At 36.2% G+C, this 26,831-nt stretch overlaps 1 protein-coding gene across 1 annotated transcript in view; it reads right to left on the bottom strand.

Annotated features, from left to right (window-relative positions):
• HEATR5A (HEAT repeat containing 5A) overlaps nucleotides 1-26,831 on the bottom strand; it is a 112,442-nt gene that overhangs the window by 56,224 nt on the left and 29,387 nt on the right. Inside the window, exons 7-13 of the mRNA XM_060144100.1 lie at nucleotides 23,004-23,164; nucleotides 21,345-21,600; nucleotides 20,576-20,731; nucleotides 18,878-19,128; nucleotides 16,338-16,449; nucleotides 11,190-11,342; nucleotides 10,082-10,181 (exon numbers count right to left, since the gene is read on the bottom strand). Coding sequence (XP_060000083.1) covers nucleotides 10,082-10,181; nucleotides 11,190-11,342; nucleotides 16,338-16,449; nucleotides 18,878-19,128; nucleotides 20,576-20,731; nucleotides 21,345-21,600; nucleotides 23,004-23,164 — 1,189 coding nt within the window. The remainder of the gene's footprint in view (nucleotides 1-10,081; nucleotides 10,182-11,189; nucleotides 11,343-16,337; nucleotides 16,450-18,877; nucleotides 19,129-20,575; nucleotides 20,732-21,344; nucleotides 21,601-23,003; nucleotides 23,165-26,831) is intronic.

Genomic DNA, 26,831 nt, shown 5'->3' with positions numbered 1-26,831 from the left:
TTAGAAAAAGATTAAGAGACATGGAAGACAATACAAAGAGACTGAAAATTTGTTTAATGACAGCTCCGGAAGGAAAGTTTAACAAGAACGGAAAACAGGCAATATTTAAAGAGATAACAGCCACTTTTCCAGAACTCCTGAAAGACATGAATCCAACGAAATATACAGCAAATTGGATAAAGAAATTCACAAACTGCCAGTTTAAAGCAGAAATTGTGAGATTCAATTTTTAAGAACTCCAATTATATGCAGTTTATGATACACCTAAAAACACAGTGACATGGAAAAAGACATACCACACATATAATACTGTAAACATTAGACTTTAATCAAAAAGTATTACTAAGGACGAAGAGAGTTATTGTATAATGATAAAAGTTTCAACTCATCGGGAAGATATAATTACTTGCTCAAAATATGAAAAAAGAAACATAAAACTTCGGAGAAAAACTGATAAACCCAATATCACAGTGGAGTTTAACACATCACTCTCAATTATTGATAGGTTAAACAGAGAAAAGGTTAGTGAAAATAGACGGAACAATGTGACTAAAAGAACATTTGTATAGAGCAAGTCTCAACAAATTTAAAGGACAAGTAACATACAGATCATATTCACTAAGTACAATGCAATTACGTTAACAATCAGTAACAAAACTGCAAGCTAAAAACTGTTGCATACATTCAGAAACTTAAAAACATACTTCTGAACAACTTCAAAGAAATTATAATGAAATTTTAAAACACATAAAATGGAAAAAATAGAAATAATAATTTCAATACTTGTAGAATTCAGCAACTGGATCCTTACAGGGAAAATTATGGCCTTAGCTTATATTAAAAGAATTGAAAGAAATTCAGTGAGCTAAGCATTCAAATTAAGCTGTCAGAAGAAGAACAAGAATTTAAGAAAATGGGAATAATAACAAGCAATAATTAATGAAATAGAAAACAAGTTCAAGTTTCGTTCACAATGGCGGAGTAGAAGGACGTGCGCTCGCTCCCTCTTGTGAGAGCACCGGAATCACATCAGGACTCAGGGGGAAGGAGCAGTGACCCCACAGGAGACTGAACCAGACCTACCTGCTAGCGTTGGAGGGTCTCTGCAGAGGCAGGGGGTGGCTGTGGCTCACTGAGGGGACAAGGACACTGGCAGCAGAAGTTCTGGGAAGTACTCCTTGGCATGAGGCCTCCCAGAGTCCGCCATAAGCCCTAGCAAAGAGCATGTAGCCTCCAGTGCTCGGTCACCTCAGGCCAAACAACCAACAGGGAGGGAACGCAGTCCCACTCATCAGCAGACAAGCGGATTAAAGTTTTACTGAGCTCTACCCTCCACCAGTTCCTTCAATCAGGAAGCTTGCACAAGCCTCTTAGATAGGCTCATCCACCAGAGGGCAGAGAGCAGAAGGAAGAAGAACTACAATACTGCTGCCTGTGGGATGAAAACCACATTCACAGAAAGACAGACAAAATGAAAAGGCAGAGGACTATGTACCAGATGAAGGAACAAGATAAAACCCCAGAAATACAAATAAATGACGTGGAGATAGGCAACCTTCCAGAAAAAGAATTCAGAATAATGATAGTGAAGATGATCCAGGACCTCGGAAAAAGAACGGAGGCAAAGATCAAGAAGATGCAAGAAAGGTTTAACAAAGACCCAGAAGAATTAAAGAACAAACACCTAGAAGAATTAAAGAACAAACAAGCAAAGATAAACAATACAATAAATGAAATGAAAAATACATGAGAAGAAATCAATAGCAGAATAACTGAGGCAGAAGAAAGGATAAGTGACCTGGAAGACAGAATGGTGGAATTCACTGCCATGGAACAGAATAAAGAAAAAAGAATGACAAGAAATGAAGACAGGCTAAGAGACCTCTGGGACAAGATTAAAAACACCAACATTCACATTATAGGGGTCCCAGAAGAAGAAGACAGAGAGAAAGGACCCGAGAAAATATTTGAAGAGATTAAACTTCCCCAACATGGGAAAGGAAATAGCCATCCAAGGCCAGGAAGCACAGAGAGTCCCATACAGGACAAACCCAAGGAGAAACATGCCGAAACACATAGTAATCAAATTGACAAAAATTAAAGACAAAGAAAAATTACTGAAAGCAACAAGGGAAAAATGACAAATAACATACAAGGGAACTCCCATAAGGTTAACAGCTGATTTCTCAGCAGAAACTCTACCAGCCAGAAGGGAGTGGCACAGTATATTAAAAGTGATATAAGGGAAGAACCTACAACCAAGATTACTCTACCCGGCAAGGATCTCATTCAGATTAAACAGAGAAATCAAAAGGTTTACAGACAAGCAAAAGCTAAGAGAATTCAGCACCACCAAACCAGCTCTACAACAAATGCTAAAGGAACTTCTCTAAGTGGGAAACACAAGAGAAGAAAAGGACCTACAAAAACAAACCCAAAACAATTAAGAAAATGGTAATAGGAACATACATATCAATAATTACCTTAAATATGAATGGATTAAATGCCCCAACCAAAAAACATAGGGTTGCTGAATGGATACAAAAACAAGAGCCATATATATGCTGTATACAAGAGACCCACTTCACACCTAGGGACTCATACAGACTGAAAGTGAGAGGACTGAAAAAGATATTCCATGCAAATGCAAATCAAATGAAAGCTGGAGTAGCAATATTCATATCAGATAAAACAGAGTTAAAAATAATGTTACAAGAGACAAGGAAGGACACTACATAATGATTAAGCAATCAATTTAAGAAGAAGACATAACAATTATAAATATATATGCACCCAGGGGCTTCCCTGGTGGTGCAGTGGTTAAGAATCTTCCTGCCAATGCAGGGGACATGGGTTTGAGCCCTGGTCTGGGAAGATCGCACATGCCACAGAGCAACTAAGCCAGTGTGCCACAACTACTGAGCCTGCGCTCTAGAGCCCGTGAGCCACAACTACGGAAGCCCACATGCTTAGAGTCCATGCTCCGCAACAAGAGAAGCCACTGTAATGAGTAGTCCGCACACCACAATGAAGAGTAGCCCCTGCTCGCCGCAACTAAAGCCTGTGCACAGCTATAAAGACCCAATGCAGCCAAAAATAAAAGAAATTAATTAAAAATAAGTAAATAAATAAATATGCACCCAACACAGGAGCACATCACTACATAAGGCAAATGATAACAGCTATAAAACAGGAAATTAACAGTAACACAATAATAGTGGGGGATGTTAACACCTCACTTACACCAATAGACAGATCATCCAGACATAAAATTAATAAGAAACACAACCTTTAAATGACACAACAGACCAGACAGATTTAACTAACATTTATAGGACATTCCATCTGAAAATAGCAGATTACACTTTCTTCTCAAGTGCACATGGAACATTCTTCAGGACAGATCAAATGCTGGGTCACAAATCAAGCCTCAGTAAATTTAAGAAAACTGAAATCATATCAAGTATCCTTTCTAACCACAATGCTATGAGATTAGAAATAAATTACAGGGAAAAAAACCATAAAACACAAACACACGAAGGCTAAACAATATGTTACTAAATAACCAAGAGATCACTGATGAAATCAAAGAGGAAATCAAAAAATACCTAGAGACAAAAGACAACGAAAACATGATGATCCAAAACTTACATGATACAGCAAAAGCAGTTCTAAGAGGGAATTTTATATCAGTACAATCCTACCTCAAGCAACAAGATAAATCTCAAATAACAATCTAACCTTACACCTAAAGGAACTAGAGAAAGAACAAACAAAACCCTAAGTTAGTAGAAGGGAAGAAATCATAAAGATCAGAGCAGAAATAAATGAAATACAAAGAAAACAATAGCAAAGATCAATAAAACTAAATGTTGGTTTTTTGAGAAGATAAACAAAATTGATAAACCTTTAGCCAGACTCATCAAGAAAAAGAAGACTCAAATCAACAGAATTAGAAACGAAAAAGGAGAAGTTACAATGAACACTGCAGAAATACAAAGCATCCTAAGAGACTACTACAAGCAACTCTTTGCCAATAAAATGGACAACCTGGAAGAAATGGATAAATTCACAGAAAGGTATAACCTTCCAAGACCGAACCAGGAAGAAATAGAAAATATGAACAGACCAATCACAAGGAATGAAGTTGAAACTGTGATTAAAAATCATCCAACAAACAAAAGTCCAGGACCAGATGGCTTCACAGGTGAATTCTATCAAACATTTAGAGAAAATCTCACACCCATCCTTCTCAAACTCTTCCAAAAAATTGTAGAGGAGGGAACACTCCTAAAGTCATTCTACGAGGCCACCATCACCCTGATGCCAAAACCAGACAGAGATACTACAAAAAAAGAAAATTACAGACCAATATCACTGATGAATATAGATGCAAAAATCCTCAATAAAATACTAGCAAACAGAATCCAACAACACATTAAAAGGATTATACACCATGACCAAGTGGGATTAATCCTGGGATGCAAGGATTCTTCAATATATGCAAATCAATCAATGTGATACACCATATTAACAAATTGAAGAATAAATACCATACGATCATCTCAATAGATGCAGAAAAAGCTTTTGACAAAATTCAACAGCCATTTATGGTAAAAAAAACTCTCCAGAAAGTGGGCAGAGGGAACCTACCTCAACACAATAATGGCCTTATATGACAAACCCAAAGCGAACATTGTTCTCAATAGTGAAAACATGAAAGCATTTCCTCTAAGATCAGGAACAAGACAAAGATGTTCACTCTCACCACTATTATTGAACATAGCCTTGGAAGTTTTAGCCATGGCAATCAGAGAAGAAAAAGAAATAAAAGGAATCCAAATTGGAAAAGAAGAAGTAAAACTGTCAGTGTTTGCAGATGACATGATACTATACATAGAAAATCCTAAAGATGCCACCAGAAAACTACTAGAGCTAGTCAATTAATTTGGTAACGTAACAGGATGCAAAACTGATGCACAGAAATCTCATGCATTCCTATACACTAATAACAGAAAATCAGAAAGAGAAATCAAGGAAACACTCCCATTCACAACTGCAACAAAAAGAATAAAATACCTAGGAATAAACCTACCTAAAGAGGCAGAAGACCTGTATGCGGAAAACTGTAAGACACTGATGAAAGAAATGAAAGAAGATGATACAAACAGATGGAGAGATATACCATGTTTGTGGACTGGAAGAATCAATACTGCGAAAATGACTATACTACCCAAAGCAATGTACAGATTCAATGCAATCTTTATCATATTACCAATGGCATTTTTTTACAGAACTAGAACATAAAATCTGTATGGAGACACAAAAGATCCCAAATAGCCAAAGCAAATTTGAGGGAAAAAAACAGAGCTGGAGGAATCAGACTCACTGACTTCAGACCATACTACAAAGCTACAGAAATCAAGACAATGTGGTGTTGGCACAAAAACAGAATTATAGATCACTGGAACAGGATAGAAAGCCCAGAGATAAACCCACGCACCTATGGTCAACTAATCTATGACAAAGGAGGCAAGGATATATAATGGAGAAAAGACAGTCTCTTCAATAAGTGGTGCTGGGAAAACTGGACAGCTACATGTAAAAGAATGAAATTAGAACACTCCCTAACACCACACACAAAAATAGACTCAAAATGGATTAAAGACCTAAATGTGAGACCGGACACTATAAAACTCTTAGAGGAAAACATAGGAAGATACTCTTTGACATAAATCACAGCAAGATCTTTTTTGACCCACCGTCTAGAATAATGGAAATAAAAACAAAAATAAACAAGTGGGACCTAATTAAATTTAAAAGCTTTTGCACAGCAAAGGAAACTATAAACAAGAGGAAAAGACAACCCTTAGAATGGGAGAAAATATTTGCAAACGAAACAACGGACAAAGGATTAACCTCCAAAATATATAAAAGCTCATGCAGCTCAATATGAAAAAAACAAACAACCCAATCAAAAAATGGGTAGAAAACCGAAGTGGACATTTCTCCAAAGAAGACATACAGATGGCCAAGAGGCACAAAACTAATTATTAGAGAAATGCAAATCAAAACCACAATGAGTTATCACCTCACACCAGTCAGAATGGCCATCATCCAAAAACCTACAAACAATAAATGCTGGAGACGGTGTGGAGAAAAGGGAACCCTCTTGTACCATTGGTGGGAATGTAAATTGATATAGCCACTATGGAGAACAGTATGGAGGTTCCTTAAAAAACTAAAAATAGAATTACCATATGACCCAGAAATCCTACTACTGGGCATATACCCAGAGAAAACCATAATTCAAAAAGACACATGCAGCCCAGTGTTCATTGCAGCACTATTTACAATAGCCAGGTCATGGAGCAACCTAAATGCCCATTGACAGATGAATGGATAAAGAAGATGTGGTATATATATACAGTGGAATATCAGCTATGAAAAGGAACGAAATTGGGTCATTTATAGAGACGTGGATGGACCTAGAGACTGTCATGGAGAGTGAAACAAGTCAGAAAGAGAAAAACAAATATCGTATATTAACGCATGTATGCGGAATTTAGAAAAATGGTACAGATGAACCGGTTTGCAAGGCAGAAATAGAGACACAGATGTAGAGAACAAATATATCGGCAAAAGGGTGGAAAGCCGGGGGTGGGGGGTGTTAGTGGGATGAATTGGGAGATTGGGATTGACATATATACAGTAATATATATAAAATGGATGACTAATAAAACCTGCTGTATAAAAAAATAAAATTAAATTTAAAAAAAACAAGTTCAACATAAGCAAAGTTATTCTTTGTACAGGTTAATAAAACAGTTAAACCTCTCATGAGATGGATCAGGAAAAACAAAAGAGAAGGTACACTGAAAACTAATCAGGAATGGATGAAGGAACATTATAGATATAGCAGAGATTAAGACGATAAGAGAACATTAAGAAAAATTTCATGCCAAAAAATGTGAAGATGAAGATGCAATGGCAAAATTCCTGGAAAAAAATCTAACAGACAAGCAAAGCAAACCCACAAACCAGACCTCAAATAGTTAAAGCAATTAAGGAAATGAAATATGTAGTTAAAAAAAAATTTCCCACAAAGAAAACAGCCCGTCCAGACTGTTTTACAGACAGGTGGTTTCATGTGACACATTATTCCAATCTCCTAAAAGCTCCTCCACAGAACTGGATGAAACATTCACCTACCTCACTCCATGAGGCTAGTGTAACTGATGAAAATCTGAGGAGGGCATCCAAGAAAGAAAATTATAGGGCAGCCTCACTGATGAATGTATGTGGAGAAATCCAAACATAAGCAAACCAAATCCAGAAGTTTACAAAAAAAGATAATTAGTTCCAAGCTCAGTTTATCCCAAGAATGCAACCAAGTAAAAAATTAGTCAATAAAATTTTTTACATTAAAGTTTCAGATTAAACCACTTTATAAAACATCAAAACTCATTCACGATAAAAAACCAAACCAAACAAACAAAAAACCAAACCAAAACAAAATGTGGATAACTATGAAGAGGATACTTTCTTAATCTGATAAAGAGAATCTACTAAAAAGCCTGTATCAAGCGTCATTCTTATTCGTGAAACATGAGAAACATTCCCTTTAACAAGCCACTTCTCTTCAGTTTTAAGTGGTAGTCATCTTGTTAGCACGTTAAGAGGAGAGAGAGAATACAAATGAATATATGAGTAAATATCATAAAGGGAGAAATCCTAAAGAATCTACAAACAAATGCTTGATATAGGAAAATTTAGCAAGGTGGCTGGATATAAGATCAATTACATTTTTTAATACAATAGCAATAAAGACATTATACACAATACACACACTCCCACATACTTATTTAATAACTGCAAAGAAAAATATCAAGTATCTAGCTAGGAATAGATTTTTTAAAGACATTAAGACTTTTACATAGAAAAAATTTTATACTTTGTAAACAACCTCAACAACAGAAAAAATTTTATACTTTGTAAACAACCTCAACAACATGTTTATGGGTATTATAGAAATACCAATTATCTTCAAGTTTATCTATAGATTCAGTTTAACTCTAATTAAAACTTCAACAAGAGACAATCAATTGCCAAAAAGGGCCAAATTATGCCTAAAGATGAATAAGGCCTAAAACTTTATTCTAACAGACACTAAAATTTATTATAAAGACAATGTGGTATGGGCACAGAAATGGGCAAACACACAAATGGAATACAACAGAGAGCACAGAAACAGACCATGTCTATATGGAAATATAATACACAACAAAGGTGAATGGCAGTCACCAGAGAGAGGAAGCTTGGATTTCTTTAGTAAAGTATGGGACAATTTGTTATCCATATTAAAAAAGAAAATGAAATTGGAACCCTACCTCACTACAAACATAAAAATAAATTCCAGATAGATTAATGACTTAAATGTGAAGGACAAAAACCTTAAACATTTTAGAGAGAAATAAAAGAAAGTATCTTTATAACCCTGGAGAAAGATTTTTTAAATCAAAAGACAGAAAGTACTAAGCAAGAAGTAAAAGATTGATAAATTTGACATTTAAATTAAGAATGCCTGTGGGGCCTGGGTTCAGTCCCTGGTTGGAAAACTAAGATCCTGCAAGCCGTGTGGCACAGCCAAAAAAAAAGCATGTCTATTAATCAAAACACAATCTTACCTAAAAATAGGTAAAGATATGCATGAATTGGGATTTCACAGAAGGGGAAATAGTGAGGAACAATAAACATATAGAATGGCACTTAAAGCATCAGGAACCAGATATATAAGGTAAGATCATAACAAGATACCAATTTACACCTACTGCATTAACCAGAGTTAATGTCTAAGTGTTGGTGAAGAAGTGGACTGAAGGGTACTCCCATATACTATTGATATATATATGCAAAAATTTTGGAAAATAGTTTGGATATTTCATTGACAGGAAGGTAAACTGCTGTACATTCACACAATTAAATATTATACAGCAACCAAAAAGAATGAACAAGCTGACACATAGAGGAAGTTTAGAAATATCATGTTGAGTAAAACGAGCAAGTCTCAGAAACACTATGATACCATTTGCCTGATCAAAACCAAACAAAACTAAACAAGGTACTGTTTAGGGAAACATGTATATGTGATACACTTTTTAAAAATGCAAGAGAATGTCAACTTTAAAATTCAGGATAGTGATTACCTCTAAACTAAGGCAGAAAGAACAGTAGTAGAGAGGAGCACACATACAACTTCAATAGTATCAGTGTTCTTGTCCAGGGATAGCTAAATCCGGCCCATTGCCTGTTTTTGTAAATAAAGTTTTACTGGAACACATTCATTCATTTACAGATTAGCTATGATTGCTTTTAAGCTACAGCAGAATTGAGTAGGTACAAAAGAGACTGTCCGGGCCAAAAAGCCTAAAATATTTACTCTCTGGCCCTTTACAGCAAACCTTCATTAACCTCTGTGCTAGTTGTGCTGAATTCACAGGTTTTCACTTTATTATGACACTTCATAAGCCATAATCGTAACTGTATTTTTCTGTATACATAAAATGTCATATCATTAAATACTTGTTGGAAAGACTTTCTCTAAACTGTACATTTTATTAACTGGGAAATTATAAGTGACCAGGACATAAATTGGATTTTTTAAAAAATGTAAGTCAAATGTATGAAAATATAAACAACAAAAACCTGAAACTGTTAACAAGTATCTGGTTCTTAAGAACACAGAATAGCACTAACAAACCAATCAAACGCATACCTGAAAAGGTTAACAGGCTTAATATTTAATTTCTTGGTTAAATCTGACTGTATGGAAGATACATTATCCACCAAATAACTTTCCTTCCCTTTTAATATGTACTTTTCTTTCAAGATCCTAGCCTAAAAAAAAAAAAAAAAAAAAAAAAATCACATAACTAAATGTTTGCCTTCCTCTGCAAATGGAAAATCATTCACCAATCACAGAAACCTGGCATTATTAAGGTACTTAATAAGATACTACATAACTAGAGGGTAACTGATTGCTATTAAAAATTTTTATCAAGTCTAAATAGCGGATCCTTACAGAGTTAGCAAATCCACAGCGCAAGGAAGTGGTGGAAGAAGATGCTGAATTACTTCCTCAGTAAGGAGATCACCACAGTGGGAAACAAAGCTCTTGATAGCTGAAAAATACAACAGACTTTTACTTAGCAGAGTGTAATGAACCATGAAGAAAGCATTCAATTATGGTAAGGCATTTGTATTTTTGTTAGAGGAATAAAGAAATGTGCTAAAATCAAAAAAATTCTTGAAACTCTAGTAAAATAAAAGGAAACTAGTGTCTTCTACCTCCAATCAAACTTAAAAAACCAAAACAAAACAACAACCAAAAAAAACCCAAACTTCCTAGAATTACTAAAAGAGACCAACAACCAAATTAACAAAATGTTGCTTTCCTGGGATTTTACTCAGCCCTTGAGCTCAGAAGTAGCAGCTTAGACCCTCAAGTTTGCCAGTTCTACACTAGTTCTAAAGAATCAAGACTGACTTTTAAGTCAGCAGGTTAGTTTTTATAGATGTTACCTGAAACACACAAGCTTTTATAAGGAGTTATTTCATATGTAGAATAAAGTGAATATTTAAAAGTTAGATTCAGTTTCAAGGAAGCACTGATTTTGGTTTTGTTTGTTTATTCATGGCATTTTTACTCCTAAAAATGATGGTTTTTAAGAAAACGTGCTTCAAAAAACAAATCAGTGCTTCCATGTCTTTTCAGGGAACCCACAGCTCCTTAAGCTCAAATTTTCATGGTGGATGCTATTTGTTAATGGTCTATGTGTTGTAAAAGGGTATAACTTTCACATATAAAAGACTAAATGCAAACCATACTTAGTCAATGCTAATTAAATTCAACCCTAGAGGAATGAATGCCTATGTAACACAAAACAATCTTAACATTTCTCAACTGATCGCATTATAATAAAACGTGCATCCTAAGGATAAGGACATGTAAATTTGGTTTATTACATCATACTTCTGTTAGAATCACCAACTAATCAATCATGTTCAGTAAAAAAAATCCCCAGAAGCAGATTTTTCCCCCCAACTTAAATAAAACATACAAGTATATGTAAAGTTAAAGGATGGAAAAAGCCAGAGGAAAAGGAGAGAAAAGACTAAACTCAACCTACCACAGAGAGCACCAGCTCGTCCTTCCAAGGTTACCTGCCATGTAAATGAATCTCCTCGGCTCTTTTCTGTTCCTAGATCTTTCGGAGACACTGGGAAGACACACTTCCACAACAGCAGAACTCGAGCAAGGTGATGATTGACAAACGCAGGACCTGTAATTTATTCAACTTGTCACTTGTAAAGGAACCCAAAGTGGTTATTCTTTAAAACCCTTCCCTCTTAAAGTAAACATATTTTAATCTACTACTGCTGGATTACTTTGTCCCTCTAGTTCCAATGAATGTACTACTGATCAATGACTATCTGAAGGTACTAGAGTACAGAGAGGAAAAACAAGGAACTAACAGTAAAGTCTGGGCTCTGGTGTCCTCTCTCCTACTACTGCTGTGACCTCTTTGAGCCTCAATTTCTTTTAACCGTAAAATGAAGCCAGAACTACCTGCACTGCTTATCTCCAAAGGTTTGTCCAGATCCAAACAACAGAGTGTACTTTAAAGTAGCCTGAAAAACTAATGTGCTACGTAAACACCAGGTACTACTGTTTGTAAGAAATAACACTGTATCCTGAAAGTAATTCTAACTTTTGATAGCAACTTTGTTCCAGGCCAAAAATCAGATGTGATACGTCTAAATGGAACTTTTTTTTTTTTAATATTTCAAAGCAACATTTAAGAACTGAATACACAAACCCAGTAATGAAAGGCAATGTACTGTACAATGATAGCTTTTTATAGTTGTCCTTTGGTACCTGTGGGGGATAGGTTCTAGGACCAGCCCCCCCCCCCCGCCAGATACCAAAATCTAAGGATACTTAAGTCCCTTATATAAAGTGGCATAGTACAATCTGTCCTCTATATCCGTGGATTTGGAACCCACGGATACAGAGAGCTAACTGTAAGTATTTGATAGCATGCAGCATTATCAGTTAAGAAAACAGAACTACGACATATAAAAACCCAAACGCACAGCTTCTCTCCCCACGTAATATTCTTTAAAATTCTGGGGTTACCTTAAAATTCTCCTGTAAGTACTCCCTACTTCTTATTTCCATGTTCTGCTGACTGCATGCTTTTCTTCTGCAGTATGGCAACACAGCAGAGAACTGTACTGGGCTCTGAAGGAGACCACCTAGGTTAACATCCTGGCTCCATCCACTTACTAGCTATTTAAACTTGGATAAGTCACTTAATATTTTTGTGCCTCAATTTCCTACCTATAAGTGGGGATAACAACAGTATGTACCTCATGTGACAGTTTCTGAGGCTTATATGAGTTTATATAGAACGGTGCTCCACCCATGGTAAGCATTTATATATCTGACATTATGTAGTTATCATTCAAAACTTGTCTTATTTGCATATGAAGAGGTGAGAGCATAATGGCAAAATGAAAGGGCAACAGCAAGCCAATCATTATTTTTTTTAAGCATGCAATTTAGTACATTAACAAAATAATTTCTTCATTTTTCTCCTGACTTGCTTTTTAGGAAGAGGCCCTAGGCTAATCCCTACAGCAAAATAAAACTAATTCACTCCTTGCTCACTACTTTCTTTGATGAAGTAGTACTAAAAACATCCCATAGAATTGGGATAAAATAAAGAAATTGGAGTAAGGCAATTAAGAGTAAGTGACTGTAAGAGGTTTCACATGCACACACAGGCATACCCATATAATGGGCTGTGGAAATAGAGAAAATTCTGAATGCAAAATTTAGTCAGATACCAAAAAACAAAGTAAGGATGAAGTCACTGGGAATACCCACAGTTGACAAAAGTTCCATATATATTTGCCATTGTACCCTTAAGATACCTCTCTAACTCAGGAGTGAACAGTGTAGCATCACGTCCCAGAGAGGTAACAAGATAATTTATTTCAGAAACATATGTAAACTAAGTTACTAAAAATGTTTGTAGTAATTACAAAGTTAAAAAAATAAACAAGAGTAAGTGCATTCACACCAAGAATAATGTTGGATCTAACAAAAACCAAACACACATTGTAGATACCTGCAAGTGAATCAAAGGTGTTGTATGTGGCATCAGATAAATTGGGAAGTATAGCAAAAAGGGGTTAAAAATGTTGGAGTTCACATTTGAGGAATGGACTTAAATGTGGTCTATGAGTTTACATTAGTTCAGAACAGTGAATTTTTTAAAAATAATAATGAAAATTGTAAATGGTGGAGGAAATGCTGAAAATGCAAAACAGGTGTTAAAACTGCCAGGCAAAAATTAATAAAGCACTCAGACCATCATCTAAATTCCATTTCCCACAAAATATAATCAGAGTTCCTTGCAGAACTGACTGGTTGCAAGCTGAGGCAGAAATTATTATTTTTTTTAAAATACATATACATAACTTTAATCACAGTTAAATATATACAACTATGCCAATCTCCTAGGTGCCTTCTGACCAGGGTCCTCTCTGATCCCCTCCCCCTAACATCCCACTCCTTGGAAGTAAGTCATTTCTAGAATTTTGTATCTAACTGCCCCTCATTCTAAGGCAGAAATTATGATGTAAAAGCTGGGACATCTTGTCATGCCAAAAATAAAGATGTTATCAAAGAACACTAGTTTCATATGAACCAACTACTAGGGGCTCCCAATGACTAAAGATGAAACAATTTGAAGATCAAAGAATAATGACTGCAATGTTGTTGGTGGGAATGTAAATTGATACAGCCACTATGGAGAACAGTATGGAGGGTCCTCAAAAAACTAAACATAGAACTACCATACAACCCAGCAATCCCACTACTGGGCATATACCTTGAGAAAACCATAATTCAAAAAGACACATGCAGCCCAGTGTTTATTGCAGCACTATTTACAATAGCCAGGACATGGAAACAACCTAAGTGTCCATCGACAGATGAATGGATAAAGAAGATGTGGCACTTATACACAATGGAATATTACTCAGCCATAAAAAGAAATGAAATTGAGTTATTTGTAGTGAGGTGGATGGATCTAGATTCTGTCATACAGAGTGAAGTTAAGTCAGAAAGAGAAAGTATGCTAACACAGGGGCAGGACAGGAATAAAGATGCAGACATAGAGAATGGACTTGAGGACACAGGGAGGGGGAAGGGTAAGCTGGGATGAAGTGAGAGAGTAGCACTGACATATATACACTACCAAATGTAAAACAGATAGCTAGTGGGAAGCAGCCGGATAGCACAGGGAGATCAGCTCTGTGCTTTGTGACCACCTAGAGGGGTGGGATAGGGAGGGTGGGAGGGAGACACAAGAGGGAGGGGATATGGGGATATATGTATATGTACAGCTGATTCACTTTGTTATACAGCAAAAACTAACATAACATTGTAAAGCAATTATACTCCAATAAAGATGTCAAAAAAAAATAATGACTGCATTCAACTGAAACATATAAACATATAAAAATCTATGAGTTTATAAAGATATCTAAAAGCAAAACCTCACTGATACCCTTTGCAAATTACTAGCAACCAGTAACACATTCTAAAAATTGATAATAAAGTGAAAGAATCATGCATTAAGAAAAAAAAGCCCAAGAAAACAGCAAATTAAATAAAACATCAACTTAATTTTTATTCCTTTTTGGTATGTTGAATATGAATGTGCATTAAAACATGATGTACTAATCTCTTTTATAAAGGAGAAAGGATCTCTTGTACTCTTCTTCCAATGGGATTACCCTGTTTTGACAGCTTTTGTTCATTAAAATATTGCCATTTATTAAGTAGTTTATCTTCCCCTTTAATTAACCAAGAATATCAATACAGCAGGCATGAAACACCTAGCCAAAAGCAAATAAAATCTTGACCACTTTATTCCCATCACATTGTGAAATCATGATCTATGCCAGGGGCCAACAAACATTTTCTATTAAGGCCCATGCAATAAACATTTTTGGCTTTGAAAGCCATACTGTCTCTATTGCAATTACTCAATTCTGTCACTGCAGTGCCTAAAGGCTATAGACAATATGTAAACAAATAATTATAGTTGTACTCTAATAAAAAGTTTATGCACACTGAAAACTGACTTTCATATATTTCTCATGTATCACAAAATATCCTTTTTGTTTTTAAACCATTAAAAACATAAAAACCATTCTTAGCTCACAGGCTGTATAAAACAGGTGGCAAGCCAGATTTGGCCCATAGGTTGAACTCAGATCTAGTCCAATAAATTTCTTTAATCATCTCAAAAACATTACTTAAAGTGGTTCTTCATTTATGATTGTTTATTTTAATTAAGCTCCTTTTAGATCAAATTACTTCAGAGGTGTCAAAATGATTTATTGGTCAAATCCAATTAGTTTCATATCCTAGCAGTAAACCACACAACTATACAAAGAGACTTAAAAGTATAGCTTTTATAAAGTAATAAAATAGAGTTTTAAAGTTACAGGATGTAAATATAATAGTCATGATCATAAAATAATTACGCTAATAAATAATAATTTAAATTTAATAAATATAATTTAAACATGCCTTATCCCCGTCAATGTAACTACCTTATTTATTTATTTTTTTTTGCAGTACACGGGCCTCTCACTGTTGTGGCCTCTCCCGTTGAGGAGCACAGGCTCCGGACGCGCAGGCTCAGCGGCCATGGCTCACGGGCCCAGCCGCTCCATGGCATGTGGGATCTTCCCAGACCGGGGCACGAACCCGTGTCCCCTGCATCGGCAGGCGGACTCTCAACCACTGCGCCACCAGGGAAGCCCGTAACTACCTTATTAGTGTGACCAAATTCTCAGAACAATTACAGAATTGGATTCATGGGCTATCGCATGTTCTCTTGCCTATCCTTATACTGTAGAAAATTTTTTTTCTGAAGATAGATGGGAATGATTTTGGGAAAAGCCAGACTCATTCAGAGTTTAGCGTGAAAGTTGATCAAATTGGCTTATCCTACTTAAGGTTCATAAATTGGTCTTGAAGAGAATTTCAAATAAAGACATCTGAAAACATTCTAAGGATTGGAGTAAATAAGTATATGGCTTCCTAAGGTGACTGCTAGGAGAAAAACGTTTATGTGGATATTTAAATTCTGGTATATATTAAGTTACTCTTGTCAAATCATACATTAGAATATTTATGCTCAGAAAACACCAAGCAGTCTGTAGTTATGTAAACCCTCCACAAGACTTACCTAAGGTCATCAGGGCAGCAATCAACAACCATCCAGCTTGTGTGCGCTGAGCTGAAAGGCGACTGTTTTGAGCAGCAGAACATAGCAAATCCTCTGCTAATGTCATAATAATCTATTGACGTATAGAAGAACAAGGTAAAAAAAAAAAAAAGTATATCAGTTTATAGGTTACTGGACAAATGACGGCAACTAATTATAACAATCTCTTGAAAAATTAACTCTTACACATAATAAATATCCATGATAAAAGACTGTCATTCACATAGACTATACCATAGGACAATGTCGTACGTGAAACTAAAAAAAGTAACTTTTCAAGGATAAATTATAGGTTGTATAATAGGTATACAATAGGTATATTAGGTTGTACACAGCAACCCTATAATTCTTTGTGGAGTATATGTGACAACATTGTACAACCGTTCAAGTTTCGCTATATAAAATTTGAACTTACTTTTAGTTTTAAGCCACCATTTTCATAGATCTGTAATTACCAGAGGAAGTTTCATTACAGGACTCTCTCCTTTTAAAATTTTGCACACTACTTTGATACCTGAGTGGCTGATAATAGTCTTTCCCGAGGCAATATACTATATAACCACAGTTAAAAGTACTCACTAATCGCACAATGAAGTAGCTTCACAGTAAAGGGGGATTAATTAAAATGTTATATTTTAAAAGTCTAAGAAATAGTTCTAAAACAACACAGGAAAAACTAGATATTTCACCTTTATGGATAATGCATGCTTATAGAGTGCAAATGCCGACAGGCATCTAACATGTCTAAGAAAACATCTCTGTAACCGATCACCTCTAGAAGAGCAGCAAATATTGTGAGTTGGCACATACCTTTTCTAAAGAGGAAGGCTAGCATATTTTTAAACAACCAACCAACTTACTACTAACTTAGGACTGCTTGCAGCCTCTACTTGTCCCCCACCCTTTAAAAACGGTGGGGACAAAACAAACCAAGCCTGTCTGCCTAAATTAATAAGATCTGAGGACATTAAATTTAATTAATACACGCAATGGCAATTCTTTGATTAGCAAGATGTGATGTGTTAGTTTAGAATACAACTAAAATAATAAATTTAACTGAATAACATCACCTCCCGAAGTTGCCGATCACCTTATCCCAAAGGCATTGGCAATATTCAAGATAATTTAAGAATTTTTGAAGTAACGGTGTATTTGTCTGCAAAGCCTAAACTGCAGAGAATATACCATAATATTCATTAATAATGACGTGGAGGGACAAAAAAAAGGAAAGGAACAATGGTGATTTTTTAAAAAGTTCTTATGTGTGTGAGGCCCAGATTATGAGGGCTTTTCACTGTCAAACAATATTCTCTGACAACTGACAATTCCTATTCAAAAAGAAACAAAATTCCCACACCACGCTTTGCCTATTTTGTGTTTTTTATATATATATATTTGTGTGTGTGTGTGTGTTTTATATTTGATTAACAAAATTTTTTTAGTTCTCTTTACAATTCTTTGTACATTAAAACTGGGTTATTTACTTTCTAGGTTCTGTATCGTTTATCTTTCTGAAAGTGCTACACTCAAAAGCCATTATTTTTCAGTAGCAAAGCAATCTGTCATCATTATGAGCTCCTGGTGTTTTATATATTTACTATGTTTCTATGCATTGTTATCATTATTTTTTTGGATGCACACATTATCCCCTCTTTGGTCGGGGGAGAGTCTAAAGTTATCTCCTGCATCCTTTTAAAATGAACACAGTCTCTGATGACTTCCCTCCTTTCCAGTATGACAAGATATTCTAGGCTTATACTGTGCATTTCCTGTCCCAGATCTAGAACCAGCCATTCCTCCAAGGGGCCCTAATTCCTTTTCGGTTGGAAATGGTATTCAGGGCCATAATCTGGGCACTAGGGGTGTTTCCTGCTACTGGGTTGCCATTGCTTTTATGTCTGGACAGTGTGAAAGGAAATTAAACACTCATACTAATATTTTCAATTTAAGTTTAACATATGGGCCTTTTACTTAATTTTCTTGATTCTACAACGGTAGCTTTTTTTTTTTTTTTTATGGAAAATCTTGCCTCCTAAGAACATTCATTATCTACTTCATCTTACCAGGTATGTAAACTAATTCCAGAATAATACCACCAAGAATACCACTAACTATAAAATTATTAAATGAAGTTTAAGATTTCTTTTGAAGCTCTATTTGTCCTTTACAATGCAATTTTAAAATGTACTTCTATGGCAGAGCTGAATGTATGGAAAAAAAAAAAAAGCCTTCAGGAACAAAATCTGTTACTAACTGGAGATATTTCTAACAAAAAGCAGAGAAAGCAACTCCTCTTTAAGTGTAGATACAAAATTTTTAACCATCCCTTGGTTTTTCACAGTAATTACTTTGATGATACTTAACACTTAAGTAGTAGTATTAGCTGACAGCTCAGAAATTTGTCCTGCATGGTTCTTTACTGGGTGATACACAAGAAGACAATGATGTTTTTAAGAAAAACTTGAAATGTCACTATCATATGCGAAGAATGAAATCATTACCTTGCCCCTTCCGTGAGGAATTCCTAAAGGACAATGTTTCACTGCTCCCAGCAGAGCTGCCACTGCAAAACTAAAGCCAGTCACTGCTTCAGGTGAAGACTTAAGCACAGTAAGCCTTTCAAGGCAACGGTCTAAGAGAGGTGTTAGGTAGGAAGGTAATGCCACAGCAATGCAGTGAAGACACCAGGCAGCTGCTAGTCGAACAGAAATGCTAGGATGAAGAGTAACTGAAATGACATTGTCAAGGACGCCTAGAAGGACAGAATAAACAAATGATGACTCAGCTACACAGATAAAACTCAGTCATCAAACAGTCAAAAGAGTAAGCAACCACATAGATATGAAATATATTATCTTTATCAAAAGCCAGATCAGAATTTAAAATATTAAGTGATACACAATTATAAATAATTTTTTTGTACCCAAGAGTTACTTCTACCAATATATCTCATGAAAATTGGCTTAAATTAAGTCAGGAGACAAAGGAAATTTTTATTTCCTAAATAAGCCAATGTTCTGCTTACTTTATCTTGAGATCATTAATTTGGTACTAGGAATTAAAAATTACCAATATAAAAAAAATTATCAATAAATAACAAAAACATCTTGAGAAGAAATGTCACATCTTGCTTCATCCTCCTTTTCTTTTAAATCCTTTCTGGCACATTTCTCTACATAATCAGTATTCTCCCTATGTACCATATTTCTCTTAACCTGAGAACAAAATGTTGAAGAAAATCAAGGCTTCACTAGATCCCCAGCGGGCTACTAAGCCACTATGCAGACAGTGAAGTGCCACTACCAGTAAGAAAAAAAAGTCTACATTTGCTATAATTCAACATATACCTTCATCAAAACATGTTAACAGTTCATGTCAACTGCTACTTAAACAATATATGCCCTAGGATAAATAGGTTACAAACCGAATATAATGTAAGCTTCAGTCAGCAGGAATTGTGTAGCACAAAGGACAAAAGCCATTAAAGATGATTTTAAAAAGTAATTAAGTAAGCCAGTCACAAAAGGCCACATGCTGTATGGATTCCATTTATATTAAATCTTGTCCAGAATAGACAAATTCATAGAGACAGAAAATAGATTAGTGGTTATCAGGGCCAGGGGGAGGGGAAATGACTGCTAGTGGGTGTAGGACTTCTTGGGGTGAAGAAAACATTCTGCAATTAGATAGTGGTAGAGTTTGCACAACTCTGTGAGTATACCAAAACCACTGAATTGTATACTTTAAAAGGGTGAACTTTATGGTATGTGAATTATCTCTCAAAGTGATTAAATAATTTTCAAAGAGAGAAAGAAAAGAGAATGCCTGAAAAGACCTTTAAGGAAGTAAATTACTTGTACCATACAGAAACTAATACTTTCACTGCAGATGAGAGATACGAGTTCAGGTTTACTTCGCCATTTTTCTGTGTTATCTTAAATATCTCCAGACAGGGGGTTGGAGATAGAGAGAGACCTAGAGAACCATCTTTAGTTACAAAAGCAAAAGAAAAAAAACAAAAACAAAAAAACATACCTTTAAAAATCTTGATTATCTATATTTCATAAAACAACTCTAATAAATCTATAGTGGAATCTATAATAAATGAGCTATATGAGGGAGCTTTTCTTCCTTGGAGAAAAGTTGTCTAAAGTAAAAGTAAAAACAAAGTATTCATACTAGTCACAAACAACAGATACCTGCACTTGAATCCTGTAGCAAAGGTGCAGCTGTGGTGCCGAGACTGTGTATGAGATTTCCAAGTTCTTGTAAAGCACATACCAACATATGCTGGCTGGCTGCTACATCTGCGGAGCCAAGCCGGGTTTCCAGATTACCGTCACTCATTACAGCATCTGACAGAAGTGTAAGAATTAACCAGACATCACTGTTTTATTAAAATTTATTACAGAGGGTAGGTACTAGGAGCAGAAACATATGAAGGTAAAAATTAATACCTCCGCTTGATATATGTGAAACCCTTGAGGCAGTAACTAAAATACTAAAATGGGGACTTGCATCTACAGAGAAAGAATTAAACTAATATAACCAATTTAGTTCAAGCAACCTGATCAGAGATGCCTTATTACTCTTTTAGCAAGTGGCACTGAAAGGGAGAACTCCAATTTTATCAATACTCAAGATAAGCAGAGTAGACTTAGGACAGTACAAGAACTGAGATGAACTAATTGTTTCCAAGACAATGTATCTTAACTTCTATAGGAAGATTATGAATTCTGAGGAACTACTATCCACCAGCCTTTAAGATCAGTACATATATATATAATAGTTCTTATCAAGGTAGATAATTTATGTCTCATCTATATATAGACTGCTTTACTCTGAAACAACTGACCTGTATTATAAAAGTGTTTTTTGCGTATTAATATAATTATATACCAGTCCAGCTTTTCTGAAAGGACAATCCCTTTAGCACTGTTAAAACAGACTCTCTTAGAAGATCCATACCCATAACTTTCTTTAACTTCCAGATAGCCTGGCAAATATCCTTGGCAGCAGCAATCTGAGCCTTTTCTCCAAGAAGACCTCCAACAGTAGCTCGAAGGATAAATGAAACACAACGGCGACTGCAGACAGCGTCAATCTGAGTTTGGGTGGCCTTAGGGTGTGACTGTGAAACCAGGCTTAGGGTATGAGAAAGAAAGGCAGCAAAATTTTTCTCTAGCCATGCTCCTCCTAGTGTTGAAACAAACACCACGTAAGCCTAAAAAAGAAAAGAGTTTTATCTTCAAAATGAAATAATTTCAATTCTATATTAATGTTTTCTCTTCCATGAAATATGCAGAATTTATTAACATTTCTTTTTAGTCTTTCCTCATTTATATAGCCACCTTAGCTATATAAATGTAGTACTGTTTTTCTGTTTGTTAAGCCAAAATTGAAGTACGCAGTCTTTCAACTGAGGTTTCATTTATGCTGCCTGTTTTATTTTGGTCAGACTACAAAGTTTCAGGATAGCCAGCATAGCTAGCTAATAAGTAAAATGTGCCTGTGACTTCTCCAAACAAAGCATTCAAACTCTTTAACATTCTGTGTTGGGTTTTTTTCCTTCAATTTTTTGGCCACACGCTGAGCAGCATGTGGGATCTTAGTTCCCCAAACAGGGATCGAACCCATGCCCCCTACAGTGGAAGCCCGGAGTCTTAACCACTGTACCACCAGGGAAGTCCCTAAGGTCTTTAACATTCTGAACAAGAAAACCCAAATCAAACATATGAACACAGTGTAAGAATGAACTATGGTCTAATACCATAACTCTAAGGGAATTCAGTTCTAGAAACCAGAAAAGAAAGTTTATGTGACGAATCACTGCTCTTTATTTTCATGAATGTTAATGGTTTGGCTTGCTCCAGCGATACCGACAGTAGTTTTCTTATGTAATCTGTTTTCTTAAAATACAGTTTACAATTATACTGGGACGTCTTATATTTTCATGAAATCTAATATCATACAGTATAAAATAATGAGGATATATATGTGAATTTAAAAAAAAACATGTTTGCTTTGAACCATAATGTCATTTAGAAAACAAGATAGTTCAAGGAAAGAATGCAAAGACCTCTATATTGCCTTATTCTAAGACCCTCTTCCCAAGGTTTAGCTTTTTAAGTTTTGTTTAGGACCAAGAATTTAAGCACTTAAGTAGATTACATGCTGTAATCTTTATTTTGAAGTAGAAACCATATAAAACAGAAATATAATATTGCCCATGCCAAATATTATGTACCTAAAAGCTTAAATCAGAACTGTATAAGCACACACAAACACAATGGAAAACATGTTAAACCGCAAGACACATGGAAGCCCAAGGCCTAGAAACAAACAAAAAAATGTTGTTTATGTTTCAAAGGAAATAAACAATAGTCTCCCATCATTACGAACTGAAAACACATTGTGGGTAATAGCCTATTTAGTTGGCTTTGTATAAATAAGGTTCTCTTGTAATCTAGTTTTTTATAAAGCGTCTTGGCCTCACCCCATCTATTTATAAACATGAGAGCATAAGTGAAGACCTTGCACAGTATCACTTCCACCTGGAGTCAGATACTAAAACTTTCACTATAGGCCAGTGAGAATTACATTTAGATACTGATTTGTGATTCTAACCTGAGTAACTCCAACTCGGACATCCCTACTGACTGAACTGGTTCCTTTCAGCATATCTCCACTGGCTCGAAGAAATCCTGAACTCCCACGTAGAAACCCTGTTCCTAGTAATTCCAGAACTTCCTCCAGAGATACTCTGCGAACGCTTTGACGTGAGGCTGCTATAACAAAGAACAAAACAAAACATGTGATTCTATTTTACAGACTAAATTTTAATGCGTGATCTTGGTTTGCATGATATTGAACAGTATGTTAACAGAAACAAAAATAAACTAAAAATCCAAACAAAAGGCAAAATTTACAGGACATTACACACACTAAAACATAAAGTCACACAACGGTTCAGAGGTCAAATCATAATGGACTCTGATGTATCATGTCAATGACATCTTAGAGTCTATGCCACTTTGAGATTATGACCTACTGCTCTCTTGTCCTCAAGTTAAACAAGGGAAAACATAAATAAACAGCCCTAGTTCTCCATGAGTGAGAATGCTATACAAAACTTTGAAAATTCTTTTGAAATACTAAAAAGGCCAAAATCACAATTTTATCTTTCTAAATGCTTTACAACTCTTAATGAAACTTACATAAAGTAACCACCATGGCCTGTTTTCTAAAAATTCTCAACTGCAAGTACAACTTTTGTTACATCCTCAGTCTCTGAAGAAAGCAAAACTAAATATTACTAAAACTGCCCAGTCAACCCTTAGGCTGCAATAATTAAGAGCTTAGTTAGGCAGAATGTTTTAAATTTGTCTTCAGTTTGACATAGCTGAGTTTCTCCCTGTGAATATCTAGGGAATAACATCTCCTTTAAAAAAAGAACCCATTTTCGCCCTTTCATTCTTCTGAAAAATGTTGGTCACAAGCTCTGATCCTCATTATTGACTTAAGTCATAAATAGTGGAAAAATAAACTTCTGTTAATCCAAGTCATGAACAAAAAATATACTCCTCAGCCTGAAGATGAAACAGATAAAAATCTATATTGGCACATGGAAGAGAAACATAAGTGAATAGTACAAAATCCATGCTCTTGCGGATCATAAATTCTAAAAAGGAGAGACAACAATAAACATAACAAAGGACTAAGTATATAGTATGTTAGACAGTGATTAAAAGCCATGCAAAATATAAAGCAGGTATCTTTTATGTGTACTGAGTTCAGTGGAGGGCTCTGGTAGGAGACGGACTAAAGTGTAAGGATGGTGCAAGAGCAGAAGATATAGGACCTTGTCGATCATTATAATAAGGAGGTGAGTAAAGTGAGGTGCCAGTGGAGAACGTTGAGCAAAGGAGTGATATAATCTGTCACTCTGCTTCTGTGCTGAGAGGAGACTGTAGAGGGGCAAAGGCAGAAGTAGAGAAAACCATTAGGAGCAATTTAGTAATTCAAGCAAGAGGTGATGGTGGCTTAGATCAAGGTAGACATGATAGAAATCGGGGTATACATACTTACATATTTTTAAAATTTACTAGAAAAAATTTCAAAATTACAAAAAATCTGCAAGAATAGTAAAATAAACTCGTATGTACCCTTCACCTAGACTCCATATCTTCCTTATCACTTTCTCATTTTTGAAGAGTACATATATGGCTAGTTGTAGTTATAGAAAAGCCCTCAATTTGAGTTTTTCCTCAAGAGAACTACATTAAGTAATGCTGTAAGCCTTCTTAATGCATAACATCAAAAAGAAATGTCAGGCTTGGTGTCAATCTGTCCCTACATTGGCGATATTATCTTTGAACACCTGAATAAGGTGTCTTCCAGTCTTGTCCACTGTAAAATATTTTTCCATTTGTAATCACTATGCCACCTCTGTGGTGATACTTTTTCTTTTTTTTTAATAAATTTATTTATTTATTTTGGCTGCGTTGGGTCTTCGTTGCTGCGTGTGGGCTTTCTCTAGTTGTGGTGAGCGGGAGCGACTCTTCCTTGTGGTGCGTGGGCTTCTCATTGCGGTAGCTTCTCTTGTTGTGGAACACGGGCTCTAGGTGCATGGTCTCAGTAGTTGTGGCTTGTGGGCTCTAGAGCGCAGGCTCAGTAGTTGTAGCGCACGGGCTTAGTTGCTCCGCGGCATGTGGGATCTTCCCAGACCAGGGCTCGAACCCGGGTCCCCTGCATTGGCAGGCGGATTCTTAACCACTGCGCCACCAGGGAAGCTCTCCTTTTTTCTTTAACAGGTTATAATCCATTTCTATCATTATTAATTCTAATACTATCCTGGATTTGACCAGCTTTTCTTCAGAAAGCTGGCCAGTGGAAGCTCCTCACTTTCTGGCACAAGACGCTCCAGGTTCATCCTCAGACTTTCTTTGCCCCGACCCCATGAACCACTTCTCCAAGGAGTCCCAACTGTAGATATGTTTTAATACTGTTAGGTAGAATAGTTACTGAGTGTGAGAGAGAAGATTCAAGGGTGACTTTACAAACTGTGGTTTGAACAACTGCAGGGACAGAGCTGTCATCAACTTAGATTAGCAAGACTGCGACTGCAAGGAGAGCAGGTATGTGTACATGGGGGGAGGGGAGATCAAGCATTCACTTAGGACAAGTTAATTTGAAACATTAAATAGACATCCAAACAGAGATGTCAAATGGGCAGCTAGATATGAGAGTTTGGCGTCCAGGAGAGAAGTGTGGGCTAAAGACATAAATCAAGGAATCCCTGATATATAGATGGTATTTAAGCCATGAGATTGGGTAAGATCATCTAGAGTGAGCCTACATAAAGAGCAGAAGACCAAGGACTAGGTGATGGGTGTCTCCTATGAGAAGACAAGAAATCATCAAAGACTGAACAGAAACTTCTAGAAAGAAAGAAAACCAAGGGAGCGTGAGGTCCTAAAAGGCAAGTGAAAAAAGAATGAGGAGGAAGATCAACTGAGTTGCTGAATGTTGCTGAAAGGTTAAGTAAGACAACTGAGAACTGCCCCCTGGCTTAGCATGGCTAAATATTAGAACGCAAGTGCCAAAGGGCAGGGGCTTCTAATCTGTTTTGTTCAATAACACATCCTACACACTCAGAACAGATCGTGGCCCTGTATAAACCCCCAATAAATGCTTGTTTATTTATTGAATAACTGATGAACGTGGAGGTCATTGATGCCCTTAACAAAAATAGTTTTCAAGAGTTAACTGGGGCTTCCCTTAAGCGAGGTGCTTAAGAATCCGCCTGCCAATGCAGGGGACACGGGTTCAAGCCCTGGTCCGGGAAGATCCCACATGCTGCGGAGCAACTAAGCCTGTGTGCCGGAACTACTGAGCCAGCACCCTAGAGCCCATGAGCCCACCGGCCACAACTACTAAAGCCCGCGTGCCTAGAGCCCATGCTCCACAACAAGAGAAGCCACCACAATGAGAAGCCTGCGCACCACAATGAAGAGTAGCCACCGCTCGCCGCAACTAGAGAAAGCCCACGTGCAGCAACGAAGACCCAACGCAGACAAAAATAAATAAATTTATATATAAAAAAAGAGTTAACTGGGGGAAAATCCTAACTGAAGTGTGTTTGAAAGAAGAGAGAGACTAAAAACAGAGTATCAAGAACTCCTCTGAGGAACTCTGCTGCAAAGGGAAGAGAAATGGGGCTCCAGCTGGCTGGGGAGGTAAAATACAAGAAAAAAAACTTTTTTTTAAGATGAGAGGGGGAAAAGCACATGTTTTTATAGGGAATAATCCAATAGAGAAGGAAAAGTTGATGTAGGAGAGGGGAGACTTCCTAGAGCTATGTCCTCGAGCAGGTGAGAGGATGAGCTCTCATACATATTGAACGTATGGCTTTAATAGAAGACGAGATAATTCATCTTAGTAACAGTGGAGAAG

This window comes from Lagenorhynchus albirostris, chromosome 1, assembly GCF_949774975.1.
Source record: "Lagenorhynchus albirostris chromosome 1, mLagAlb1.1, whole genome shotgun sequence".
Lineage (NCBI taxonomy): Eukaryota > Metazoa > Chordata > Mammalia > Artiodactyla > Delphinidae > Lagenorhynchus > Lagenorhynchus albirostris.
Note: the sequence above shows the minus strand (reverse complement) of the source record. Positions and strands in the feature narration are given on the sequence as shown.